The sequence below is a fragment of the Cyprinodon tularosa genome, unplaced genomic scaffold (genome assembly GCF_016077235.1).
Source record: "Cyprinodon tularosa strain WSP-4 unplaced genomic scaffold, ASM1607723v1 ctg274, whole genome shotgun sequence".
Taxonomy (NCBI): domain Eukaryota; kingdom Metazoa; phylum Chordata; class Actinopteri; order Cyprinodontiformes; family Cyprinodontidae; genus Cyprinodon; species Cyprinodon tularosa.
In genome coordinates, this window is record NW_024038979.1 from 729,890 (window position 1) to 742,950 (window position 13,061).

Genomic DNA, 13,061 nt, shown 5'->3' on the forward strand with positions numbered 1-13,061 from the left:
ATCTGCTCGTAGCTCTGCTTCAACAGCAGGATTCCTGATTGGGAGGTGGTCATGAGAGGCTGATCGCCCCGCTGTATATACCACACAACGCAGGATGCATGATGAGGACAAAACTCTAACCGATCCAAAAAATTCTCACATGACTGGAGAAAAACCCGTACAGTATGTCAGGCTTTTAAAAAAGCTAAACAAGCTAAGAAAGAAGGCTTACTTTGTTATAGGATTTTTACTCGAATCTCTGAAAATGATTTCAAGAGGTAGAATTCTTCATACTGTTACGAAGAACAACGACGTCTTCAGTCAGAGACTTTTCCAGAACTGCTTTAAGACTTCTTTAGCAGATACTTCTGCCTAAAACAACTCATTGACGAAGCACCTGTATTATTTAGTATCAATACAGCATTTTTGATCGAGTTAAATGTAATTGTTTTTAGACATGATTCCCCCTTACCATGCAAGCAAGAGAAATTGTCGCGAGATCTGTGAATTCACAAACTGATTAAATTACATCATGCCAGCAACCAGCAGATGCATTCGGCTCAACACAGAAATTTTTTGAGCCAATGAAGTACAGTGACGTCTATGACATCATCACATCAACCAGGGGTGGAGACTGAGGCAAAAACAATCATAACTGTGTCAGTTTTAGCTGGAATACCCTCTAATTTTCTTGAAAAGCAAGCAAAAGTTTGAGATTTTTGCCTTTATGGAAGAGAAGATGGTTGTGGGTTCCCCCTGGCTGGATTTGGTAAGAGTGTGATTTATTCTAGATAGCTCATACTACTGCTGTGATTGGCTAAAATAACATGACATGGGAGGCAGGTACCTAATCAGCTCAAAGTATTGAACACAATGTCCCTCCATTTTGCGGACACTTTCTACAGGAGCCTTCCCAGATCCATACGTGTAGTTCAATTGGATTTTCTATCAATCTGGTTTATGCCAGGTTAGATTTCCCCGACATGAATATGAACTTTTGAAGAGATTTTTTTTTACTTTATTACATTTAAAATGAAAGTAGTGTCAACACAGAAGTACTAAATAATATAATGTCCTCATTTGTTATAACATTACGCAGCAAATTGCAAATACTTACTTACAATATTGCACTCTCACTTAATTCATTGATACAACCTTGATTGTTGCCTCATTTATTTTGGTACTGAAATGTAAAATAAAACATCAGGGTAAGAGAACAAAAATTTGGAATATCTTGAGAAAATTATAAATATTATATGAAAACTTTTCTGTTAAGAGCTGTTTATCTTATTTAGAAAATGTGATCCCTCATTCTATCTTGTCAGTGCCATGCTAACCCAAGTGAAAAAGCTATGTCTCAGATGATTATAATGTTAAAGCACCTCATTCTCGTATTTCCACAGGTTTCATTATTCAGTATCACTGTTGAGTCACTTGGGGATTATCTAGAACAGGAAGTTGAGTCATGCATGTCTAAGCTGTGAGTTCACTGGCTCTTGAGAGACAAGTGTTGAATCAGTGGTTATCATGACTGTTTTGCTCTCTTATTTTTTCTTATTTGACGACTTTTCCTGAGTCTTTGGCTCTATTTTACCTGCTTCCTGGATGGATAGGAAGACGCCAATTTTAGCATGTTAGGTGTCGAGTAACACTTATACACTTATCGCACTTTTAAACAGCTAAAAAGTATGAGATTATAGAATTGCACAATCCTGTTGTGTGTGTGGTTTTTTACTCTAAATTAAAATAAGAAATAGATTAATAAAAAAATGTAAATAAATAAAAGAAAAAAAACTGTTGAAGTTATTATCCAACCAGTTATTAAATTCCCTAATGTCTTTTTGCCAAAACTGAATGAGCAGATATTAAAGCTTTTTCCACTTTTACATATGGGGTTGCTCCACTGTTGAGGTTCCTACATTCTCTCTGGTAAAGTAAATTAATTAATTGCACGTAAAAACACCTATTGGACTCAGCACAAACAAAGATTCTATAATCTTTTTGTTGCTGTAGACACCAGAATTTCCCCATTCTGAAACAATACTTCCTGAAGCATCCCAGAAATTACAACTTTCCACACGAACTGCTGGTCTTTTCCTACACTGACATCATTCAATCTATTTTGAGCTCATCCACCTGTGTCATTTCTGTCATCTACAAAACAGGACAGTTCCTTATATATATATAGATATATATATATATATCTATATATATATATATATATATATATATATATATATATATATATATATATATATATATATATATAATTGCCTTCTGGAGCATTAATGGCAGAACGACATAAATAATACAAGTATTTATTTCTCTATTGTTTCCTTTTAGCTCAATAAAAAGTAGTCAGACACTTCTAGAACAATTTGTAATCATAAAATTAACCCCTTTAAGTATTATTATTAACATAGTGTTTGTTTTATTTTTTAAATTCATTTTTGTGTGCTCACAGGCTGTCTCAGCATATCTAAACTAAAAGAAATACAGATATTTAGAATGAGTATATATATTGTTATAGTTAAAACAGTAAAAATTATCAATGGCACCAAATAAAAGTATACATTTTGCAACACTGAGGAAAAAGTCATAATTAATCATTACACGCACACTTATAACCTTAACATTTGGGCCTAACTAGGCGGTCTAACTGCATTCCTTCACGAGGACACCTTAAATGTTAATTTGTTGATTTGAAATGAAATCAGCTGATTGGCTGGTTGGGAACGGCTTCAAATACGGCTGGGAGCCATCTTGAATCCTTGTTTGACAAGACTCTTTTCGCAGTCTGCTAAAAAAATCCAGAGCACTGTACAAATACCGCAAACGGAATCGCTTTATTTTTGTTATCCAAGGTAAAAACGCATGAACTCGATGTGATACAATTTATCTACAACTGTTAGACAGAAGTTTGCTTTTTTTGAAGACTCTTACTTTTGTGAACGCTATTTTAAACCCGTAGTCACTTAGCTTGTAGTTAGCCAGGCTAGTCACCAAACGACTTGCGTTAGCATAAGAAAACGAAGCATATTTTGGGCTTAATTGTTACTGACGTTAAAGTGAACGACTAAATTCTACAAACCTGGGGCGTAAAATATGTGTATTAATACAATGGATTACGTTTGAACATGGTATATACTCCCGCAAACATTTAGCTTCATGCGCTAGCAGCAAACTAGCTAGCGCTGTAGGATGTTGTTTTGCCAATTTGGGTATTACAGAAATTTAATGCAAACATTATATGTATATATACACGTATCAATCTACTTAAAGAGCCGTCAACGTCTTTTTTAAGTGACATTTTAGGTAAATGCGTTTGTAGTCGGACGCGTTATGTTAATGGCATATAGCAACGGTCAGTGGAGGAGCGGCTAACTTGGATTATAGGCCAAATCCTCATTGTCACTGCTTTAAATTATCGTGTTCGTGTTGAGCCCGTGTATAACTAATTGTTTTTAAAAGCAACTTGATTTTTATGATTGTTTTTTTTTCTATGTTTTAGGGTTGGACAGACTTGAAAGGACACGGAGGCCCGGTTGAGCTAACTGAGCAGTATGCCAACGTTTAAAAGCCTGCCCGATGTGTCGAATCCAGATAAAGTTGGCCGATTAACCCTTTGCTAAGCAGTTATTTAACTTTAATGCTTGATGCCCAATTCGTTTTAATGAGAAATAGAGTAATTTGATTTATTGATAAGGCAAGGGCAATCTTGAGTTTGATACGTCCCATTTGAGTGGGCTCACCTAGTTTAGAGACTGTTAAAAAATAAAAAATAAATAAATAATCGGTGTGAAGAGTAAAAATGAGCACCACCAGGACAGAGAATCCAGTGATCTTGGGTTTGTCCAACCAGAATGGACAGCTGAGAGGCTCAGTGAAACCTACAGGGGCTCCAGGTGGAGGTCTTCAACAGCCACAGATAAACCAGATGATTAAAGGCACAATAAATGGCAATTCCCAGCCAGCCCCTCCAACAAATGCTGTTATCAAGTAAGTATAAGCAAAAGATGGAAATACACCAAATTACTTTTCACTCGGTTTGGTCTGATCAGTAATCACCAGGACAAAGGTCCCCCTATATTCATTAAATTATTAAACTAAGAATCCCCTTCTGAAATAAACCATAAAGCTTGAAATTAAGCAGTGATGCCTATTTCTATCAACCTCCCAAGATGGAGTTGGGTCATAATCCTTAAAAAGCATGATCTTTAAATCTTTGTTTGTCCTCTACATATTTATAAAGGTTCTTTGGATTTTTGCCAACCTAATGTTTGTCTTTATACACAGGCCTGGAGATGACTGGAAAAAGAATTTGAAAGTGCCTCCAAAGGACATGAGAATTAAAACATCGGTCAGTAAAATATATATATATATATGAAATATTTCAAGGGTAAAAAGAGTTCACTGCTTTCTGTAAGTCTATTGCTGACTGGTTTTTTTTTTTTTTTTAATTGACTGCAGGATGTGACTGCAACTAAAGGCAATGAGTTTGAAGATTATTGCCTGAAGAGGGAGCTACTTATGGGAATCTTTGAGATGGGCTGGGAAAAGCCATCTCCAATTCAGGTACAGTTTAGTACAGGTTTACAATAGTTAACTACTTGATCGTCAGATCAATGGGTTTGCAATGTTACATCACACATTAAACCTGTTACTTTGACAGTATTTTATTTAAAATGATCAACCTGGATGTTAACCATTTTCCTTCTCAAACTCTTACATTGGCCACTGTTTTCAACATAATCTATTTACTGACTGGTTGTCATCCTACTTTAAATTTTAGTTTGATAAAAAAAAAAAAAAACTTTTTTTTTAAATTAAAATCCCTGTTGGGAACATGACCATCAAACATAACATTTTGTTTTCATCATTGCATTAATTTTACTACTAAACTGGTTTTCTATATATTAAATGCAAATCTGCTTGGACTACAAGAAATGAAAGTTTACCCTAAATTTATTATCCATCTTAATGTAATTGAACTGACATTTTTTTGTTGTTTAAATACTGAACCCATGAAGAATAATGATTTCAAAGATTTTATTTTATCTGATACATTTCGTCTTGATCTTGCAATTTACACGGGTGATTTTAGTCCTTTCAAGCAAAGGATCAGACAGGAACTTAAAATATCTTCAAAGTCTTAAAACTTGAAAAATGTTCAACTAAAAAGTACGAAGATCAATCGGTTAATAAAAAATTTGGTTCCTACATTGAAGTATTTAATGATAAAAAAGGCTGTTTTTTTTCTGGAAAAAGTTTTTATTGTGAAGCATAAAGAGATTTGTGTTTTAATTAGTTTGTTTTATTTCTGCGCAGGAGGAAAGCATTCCCATTGCACTGTCAGGAAGGGATATCTTAGCCAGAGCCAAGAATGGCACAGGAAAGAGTGGAGCCTACCTCATTCCCCTTCTTGAGCGCATTGACCTGAAGAAAGATTGTTTACAAGGTGAGCTTCCCTGCACTCATTTAAATGTAATTCATCCAAATTCTCCAGATGCATCCTGGTTGCAATCAGTAACCAACTAGTTCAGCATCAAGAGAAGAAAATGCAGCAGCATTGCAAAAAGTGACGCAACAAAATGTTTGCAAACATAACCTTAAAAGTTTGATCATTTTAGATTTTAGTTTAATATTAACTGAATTCCTGAATAAGATGGCAGCTGAAGCCTCAAGTTGATCCCCCTGTTCCTGAAGGTCAAACTTAATTCATTTTTATTTATCTTGGCTCTAATCGTTGGTACAGTGTGGAGCTGCACTCCAGCCGTACCGCAAATTAAAAATTCTGAGTAAATCATGTAGCTGTGCAGTTGAGGCTGTTACTTTCCTCTATCGGAGGTGGGTTTATGGGGTACATGTGGGCTTTGCTAAGAAAACAAAATGGACTGATTATGTGTAAAAGGTCCTGGATAAATTTGAATGCAGCCAACAGTTGATATAGTTTAAAAAATGTTTTTTCAAAAACAAAAAAAACCTTGACAGATGAGCCATATAGGACTGGGAAAATTGCCACATTGCAATGACGAGCTCTCCTGGACTACAGCATGTAAATGTTTGAATTTGAGTCCATGAAATTGCTTTTGATATCGTTTATTTATGGACATTGGATGCATTTCCCCTGAAATCCCCTGATATTTGTTGGGAGTTGGAATTAAATAGGTGGGTAGACTTACCGGATATCCCACAGAAGCAGGTGGTCTTTATCAGATGGCTGTTGATCTTCAGGAGCTCGGTCCTTTACATTTCTAGGTAAAGCAAACCTATAAACTCTCACCGCTGTGGTTGCTCATTGTTTATATGAAGGTTTGGTAATGTTGATCAGCTTTCAGAATGTTTTTCTATCCTTTTGCCCTGAGCAATCTTTTGTTTTTGGAACCAAAGTGATGTCACATCGCATGTCAGAGCCCAGTCTCTGTTAAAAAAATTATATAGTTTCAGAAAAAAATTAACAGGAAGAGGTTAACAGCTCCAAAGGATGGAATCAAATTTTCTGATCTATATTAAACTTCCCTTTTCATTTAATAGGCCAGCTATGGTAGAACATTGTTAATGTGCTGTACACAATCATAAAATACAATACAATTATAAAATAGGAAAAAAAAGAGTGTAAAATACATTAGTATACAAAGAAAATAAAACTAAGTAAAACCTCTCAAATTGTGTCAAAAGCCAAGGAAAAAAGATGAGTCTTAAGAAGGGACTTAAAAACAGCAAGAGAAGAGGCCTGTCTTATGCTCAGAGGCAGATCATTCCACAGCTTAGGAGCTGCCACAGAAAAAGCACGGTCTCCTCTGAGCTTGCATTTTGTCTTTGCCCTCAGAAGCAACTGATCAGCTGACCTGAGGGAACGGGAGGGTGTGTAAGAATGCAACAGCTCAGACAGATAAGAAGGGGCAAGGCCATTAAGAGTTTTAAAAACAAATAAAATAATTTTAAAATCAATCCTAAAACGTACTGGCAGCCAGTGTAAGGAAGCCAAATCAAATTATCTCTATGGCTACCTTCACTCTGCAGGCCTTGATGCTTAATTCAGATTTTCTTGTGAAATTTGTCTGGTTATCATTTCCAAATATATGCGACTTGTATGTAATTTCCTGTATGAAATGCATTCTTAACACTTGGTGTCCCGCATGCACAGTGAATTAAATTGTGCAGATTGGACTCAACTGGTTCAGTGGCCAGGCAGAAATGCATGACAGATAACTTGACTACATATCTGAAAAAGCTGCAGTTGAAGGGGAAATTTGATGACATTGATCAGCAGGACATCTGTATCTCTAGGCTTCATGAAACCATAATTGTATTCTGATTAGGATGCAATCAAAAGAAATATTAAAGATTATTCTGTTGAGCCACTAAACTGTAGTGGTAATGTGGGGAAAAAAGCAAAGAGCATAAAATTCTCTGTACAGTATAAGGCTACTTTTGTTTTTGACCATATTGTGCTGTGCAGCTGCTTTATCCTGACTTTAATGAGGTAAATGTTCAGATTAACAGCAGGGATTAACTTTGTTCCCTAATGGATGTTCTTTGTTTTTAGCTTTAGTCATAGTGCCCACCAGAGAACTGGCACTGCAAGTGAGCCAAATATGTATCCAGGTCAGTAAACACATGGGTGGTGTGAAGGTGATGGCGACCACAGGTGGAACCAACCTCCGTGATGACATCATGAGGCTCGATGAAACGGGTAATCTTTGCACTTGATTTATAATCTGATATTGATTTAATAGTGCTGTGTTTTCCTGAAGGACAAGCCTGTAAACAAAATGAATTAATCTGGGATTAAAAGAAACCTGCTTGATAAAATCAAAGCTTTTTTTAAAATTATAACCACTTTCATTGGCTCTTCAAATTTGAGCTTTTGATGAACTGTTGACATTTAGTGCAAAATGTATTTGTTTTCCAGTACATGTGGTTATTGCAACTCCTGGGAGGATTTTAGACCTGATCAAGAAAGGAGTGGCTAAAGTCAATCAAGTACAGATGGTTGTTTTGGATGAAGTGAGTATTTTTGGTTTCAGGTGTTTTGTTTCTCGTTTTTAATAAAACGTTCTACTTAAAACCAAATGTTTTTGTTTTTCTTAAAGGCTGACAAGCTCCTGTCTCAGGACTTTGTGATTATGATGGAGGAGATGCTGGGCTTCCTGCCCAAACAGAGGCAGATTCTACTTTACTCTGCCACCTTCCCTCTCAGTGTGCAGAAATTTATGGTACAGTTTCATCAGATGTATTTAAATCTGACAGTAATTGAGGCAGTAAAAAAACTGGGTCTAACCTGTGCAATAAACCATGGCTTTGTTCTTTTTTTTATAGAACGCACACTTGCAAAAACCATATGAGATCAACCTAATGGAGGAGCTTACACTGAAGGGGGTGACTCAGTATTATGCTTATGTAACGGAAAGGCAAAAAGTCCATTGCCTCAACACCTTATTTTCCAGGGTAGGTCTTGGCTCCACACCTCCCTAATCCTATTTCATGTACTGACAATAGTTGATTTATAGTGTTCCAAGGGTTTTTTCTAAATAATCTCATCTCTACTGTAGTTTCTCTCGTCCATGTGGAACATTTTATTGGGTAGAGCTTCTGCTTTCTAAACACTGATCTCGTTTTCTTTTGTTTTCAGCTCCAAATCAACCAGTCTATAATCTTCTGTAACTCCTCTCAGAGAGTGGAGCTTCTTGCCAAGAAGATTTCCCAGCTTGGTTATTCATGTTTCTACATTCATGCCAAGATGAGACAGGTCAGTCAAATTACTGCCCATCAAGGAACCAAAGGAAGAAGGGGTCATTTAATGCCAAAAAATACTGCTTAGTTTTTACCCAGAGCAAAACTAAAGCATAAAGGAAAGGGCTCTTTTAGAGTCATTAATTGCTCGTAGATTATTGTCAGATTAGCCCATTTACTCTAAAGCAAACTGAGCTCCTATCATAAAGAAAATGTTAACTTCCTGTTAATGCATTAATTAATGTGTTTTAATTAGGTTTCTGTTGAAATTTGCTTTGCCGTTGACTTAATATTTTCAGAGTAAGGATGTATAAATATAATGAACATTTGTAAACAAACATAAATTAATTTGTGAAGAAAATGGTCGGAGCTTTGGAAGGCAACTGCTCGTCAGTCTGACTCAGTTTAGTTGGATTTTAATCTAAAACATTACTGAAGATATTCAGTTCTGTCAGTCTCTTTACTAAGGCCAAACAACTTCTCCTTTTGGAAGGCAGCTGCTGTATCAGCTGATCGTAGTCTCCAAATATTGGTAGGAAGCCAGCTGCCTGTGAATGGTTGAGCATATTACACCACTGTAAACTGCTGCGGGTGTATATTTTCAGTGTCTGGTTCCTTAGATAATCACCTAAACTGCTGTAAAACCTCTGTTGCATCACTCTTATGGGTAACTGTTGAAGACACGGATGTAATAAAACAACCAATACAAAGATCTGTACTTTTTAGTAAAACATAACTTCCTTGTTCTATTTCTAACCTGGAATGCTGAACTAAATGGTTAAATCGGTACATTAAGCTATTAAATCTACTGATCCAGCAGGATGCAGTTACAGGTAGATTGTTTTATTACAGAACATTAGGATTAAATGGCGTTGGGTAACATATCCGTAATGTCAGTTTGTTGGCTTATTTAAACACAGATTATGCAGTTTAGATTCCTTATTTTTCAGGAACATCGCAACCGTGTTTTCCACGACTTTCGAAATGGGCTGTGCCGAAACCTTGTCTGCACTGGTAAGTGAAGCATCCGACTACATGATGCTCCTCTAACGCGATAAAACTTCTCTTGCTTGATTAATTTTCCACATATGGTTTTTACTTCACTGTTTCCTGCTTACAGTTTTAATGCAGCTTAAATCATATGCAGAATCTTTGTTTGTCTGATATCTAAAGTTTTGAAAATGGACGCTAGATTACATGCTTCAGCATGAAGGAGTCCACGCCATTTTTAAACATGCACTATGGCCCTGGAATTTTCTAAACCTGTTCTGCAGGCACATATTTAACCCTCAAATGCCTGCAGTAAGTTCTGAATGCGTTCAGTAATTACTCAGCCTGATACTTTGTAATTTCCTGTTGATGGCTGTGAACATGCATGTTAATGCTGCACCTTATCTTCCCGGTTCTCATAACTGCTGCATTGTAATTTTTGTATTTTTCCTTCTTGCGTTCTATACTGCAGTGTTGGCTGAGTACTCGTATTTATATAAACATTCACCCAGTTATCCCACCTGTGAATTCAGCATCATCCTGCAGGATGATATATATTTTTTTGTGGTATCTGAAGGATGCTCTACAGTTTATCTGAGTATTTTCCTGAATGGTTTATAGATGTGGTCTTGAAATGCAAATGCCAACATAAATTGATGTGGGATTTACTGTAGCTTTATAGTTTGGAGCTTATTTCTCATAACTGAGCTGTGGGTTTAAATGCGCTGAAACGAAACAAACAAGTCTTTCAATATGACTCATTTGGCAGCGGTTTTCTTTCGGCTGTTAAGCTATTGTGTTTGCTTGATAAACGCATTTCCATAGTGAATAAATGTACCGTCTTATTTTTTTTAGATCTCTTCACAAGAGGAATTGACATTCAAGCTGTGAATGTTGTGATCAACTTTGATTTTCCCAAGCTGGGAGAGACGTACCTTCATCGCATTGGTCGATCTGGTAAGGGCCCGCAGAGATCCTTCCTGAAGTAGACATTCTGTTGGTCCATTAACGTGACGGACTGATTTCCCTCCTTCCCAGGACGCTTTGGCCACCTGGGTTTGGCCATCAACCTGATCACATACGACGATCGCTTCAACCTTAAAGCGATTGAGGAGCAGCTCGGCACAGAGATCAAGCCCATCCCTGGAATCATCGACAAGAGCTTGTACGTGGCAGAATACCACAGCGAGAGTGGAGAAGAGGTCAAGCAGTGAGGCTGTAGGTACCTTCATTACATTAAGTGCATTCAGTGCCTTTTAGTAGAAGGATAAACCTTTGTGCAACTTAAAACTATAAACTGAAAGGGATTTCTGGCCCTTTTTAGCCTAACCATCCTGTCTTGCCATGATGCAGTTTGTTCATTAGTGTTCTCTTGGATCTTCACAGACGGCTCGATTTTTGCTCATTTACTCCATTTGTCACTTGGTTAATTTGTTGCACTGCGTTTTATTTAAGTAAAGGAAGGTTAATGGATCAATAAAATGCATTTATTTAAATCGGTAATTGAAATAAACATGCATTTTCTTTCCATGTACTTTGTTGTTCCATCTGAAGAAATCTCAGTCAAATTTGCTGAAGTTGTTTTAATGAGATGTGGGAAGACTCATGGATTTAAACATTTTCTTGTTCAGGAACTTACATTTTCTGACCGGCTGTTTAAAAAAAAAAAAAAAAGAAGCTAAATCTGTATTCAAAGGATTTATTGAAAGTAAAGGATTTGGGTTGCTTCTATCAGAAAGCTTATTTGTTTTTCTTTTCTTTTCACAGATTCTCCATTTTTCAACCTATTCTTCGCTCCCCTTCAAATCCTTCTTCACCCTGTTTCTCCTGGACTTTTTTTCTTTTCAAATTTGTTTTTGTACAGTTTCTTTCTTCTGGAAGCCACCATCAGGACAGCATTTGGAAACAGACACTTTTTGGAAGAACTCATCTGCCTTATTTAAAGGCTTTGTGCTGCACTGCAACATACTGAAGACATGAGCACCAAGAGGAAAGCGTGGGACCAAACGGAGAGATATGTGCGTATAGATGACTGATTCATATCCACCACTGAAAACAAAGCCAGCCCCGACAGACCCTGGAAGGAAACCCTCCATTCTGCATGTTTTACGTTAAACTTTTATCCAATTTGTAACAAGTGCCTTAACAAGCAGCTCCACATGTTCTGAAGTAATAACCCGTCATCGTCCTCCACTTTACTCACTTCACGCCACATGTTCACCGTATTGAGAATTTGTTACAGTCCATGTTTGATCCGCGGGATGAATTCATAACCAGTTTTGGTTGGTTGGTTGGGTCATGTTTTGTGAGGGAAGCTGGTCTGATTTAACTCTTAGCGCTGGCTCAGTGGATTTTGATTCTGGCTGATAAATGAGGGAAAACTTGGATTTTCATTGAGCAGAGACTGGATTTTTTTTTTTTTTTTTTCCTTACCCTCCAAGAGACGGCCAGACTGCTCGGTAGCTTGTGGTGAAGCTCCTGCTTCTCAGAGACCCTGATCCTTTCCTCTGTCTTCAGCCTCAGAACACTAAAAGTCAAAAAAGCAGCCAGAGAACCACCATGAGTCAAGATTCCTGTTTCAGTGGTGCTTCTTTGGAGAAAATGTTTGTTTTTCTTCGTTTGTCCTGTTCCTCCTCCCCCCCTTCCTATGGATGGCCATACCTTATTCTGCAAGACATGAAGCCGACATGTGGGGTTCAGCTTTCTCCTTCTGTACATACTTTTATTTTAAGATTGTTTTAGAAAAAAATGTAACTGGCTGGCAAACTAAAAAGCTGCTCGCACCAATTCTCTTGTTAGCACTGGAGATCATTTCCTCAACTGCCAGCTTTTGTCCTGCAATATTGGCCCGGGAGCTTATTTATAATTTTATAGAATGCAAAAGCATTTAAATGATGTTGGTCATAGAATGTTTTTGGGTTAATCTGTAATTTTCTTTTTAGTACTTTAAAGTTTGAAGGTGCAATTCCAAAAATGTGCACTTAAAGTGTTTAAAAGATGCCCTTATTCTCTCCTGCTACCAGTGTTAACAAGCACAGTCTCAACAGATGGCTTCCCTAGGCTGGTGTATTTGGATTGATTAATATTTTTGGTTACCAGCCCAGGTCTGTGAATCTTAACTGCAGGACTGATTTATCATAGCGAGCGGAATAATCTACCGCATAGAAATGCTTCTTGCTGCGGCGCAGCTTAATTGGCTGTTTTTGTTTTGTGAAGGGAAGCTATTTGCTGTTACTTTGATTTATGCCACGTTTAAGCTTGGCTGCATCACTTCCTTCGGGGGGGCAGAAGCCCCAAAGTTCGCTGAACAGAAAGTTCGCTGAACAGAAAGTTCGCTGAACAGAAAGTTCGCTGAA

The 13,061-nt window shown here is 37.1% G+C and overlaps 1 protein-coding gene across 1 annotated transcript; it reads left to right on the forward strand.

Moving 5' to 3' along the window:
* The first annotated feature begins 2,708 nt into the window (after positions 1–2,708).
* ddx6 (DEAD (Asp-Glu-Ala-Asp) box helicase 6) lies at positions 2,709–13,023 on the forward strand. The gene is made up of 14 exons (XM_038289945.1): positions 2,709–2,843; positions 3,491–3,978; positions 4,276–4,339; positions 4,450–4,554; positions 5,308–5,437; positions 7,529–7,675; positions 7,895–7,989; positions 8,076–8,198; positions 8,302–8,430; positions 8,615–8,731; positions 9,666–9,729; positions 10,561–10,662; positions 10,744–10,923; positions 11,473–13,023. Exons 2-13 carry the CDS (start codon positions 3,791–3,793, stop codon positions 10,917–10,919), a joined length of 1,440 nt encoding a protein of 479 aa, XP_038145873.1. The 5' UTR covers positions 2,709–2,843; positions 3,491–3,790; the 3' UTR covers positions 10,920–10,923; positions 11,473–13,023.
* Positions 13,024–13,061: the final 38 nt, after the last annotated feature.

Bases quoted from the DNA above. Each gene is read 5' to 3' on its own strand.
- ddx6 (XM_038289945.1), top strand. From the start codon at position 3,791: ATGAGCACCACCAGGACAGAGAATCCAGTGATCTTGGGTTTGTCCAAC. The intron at 5,438-7,528 runs GTGAGCTTCCCT...CTTTGTTTTTAG, and splicing joins GAAGAAAGATTGTTTACAAG to CTTTAGTCATAGTGCCCACC. The intron at 10,663-10,743 runs GTAAGGGCCCGC...CCTCCTTCCCAG, and splicing joins TCATCGCATTGGTCGATCTG to GACGCTTTGGCCACCTGGGT.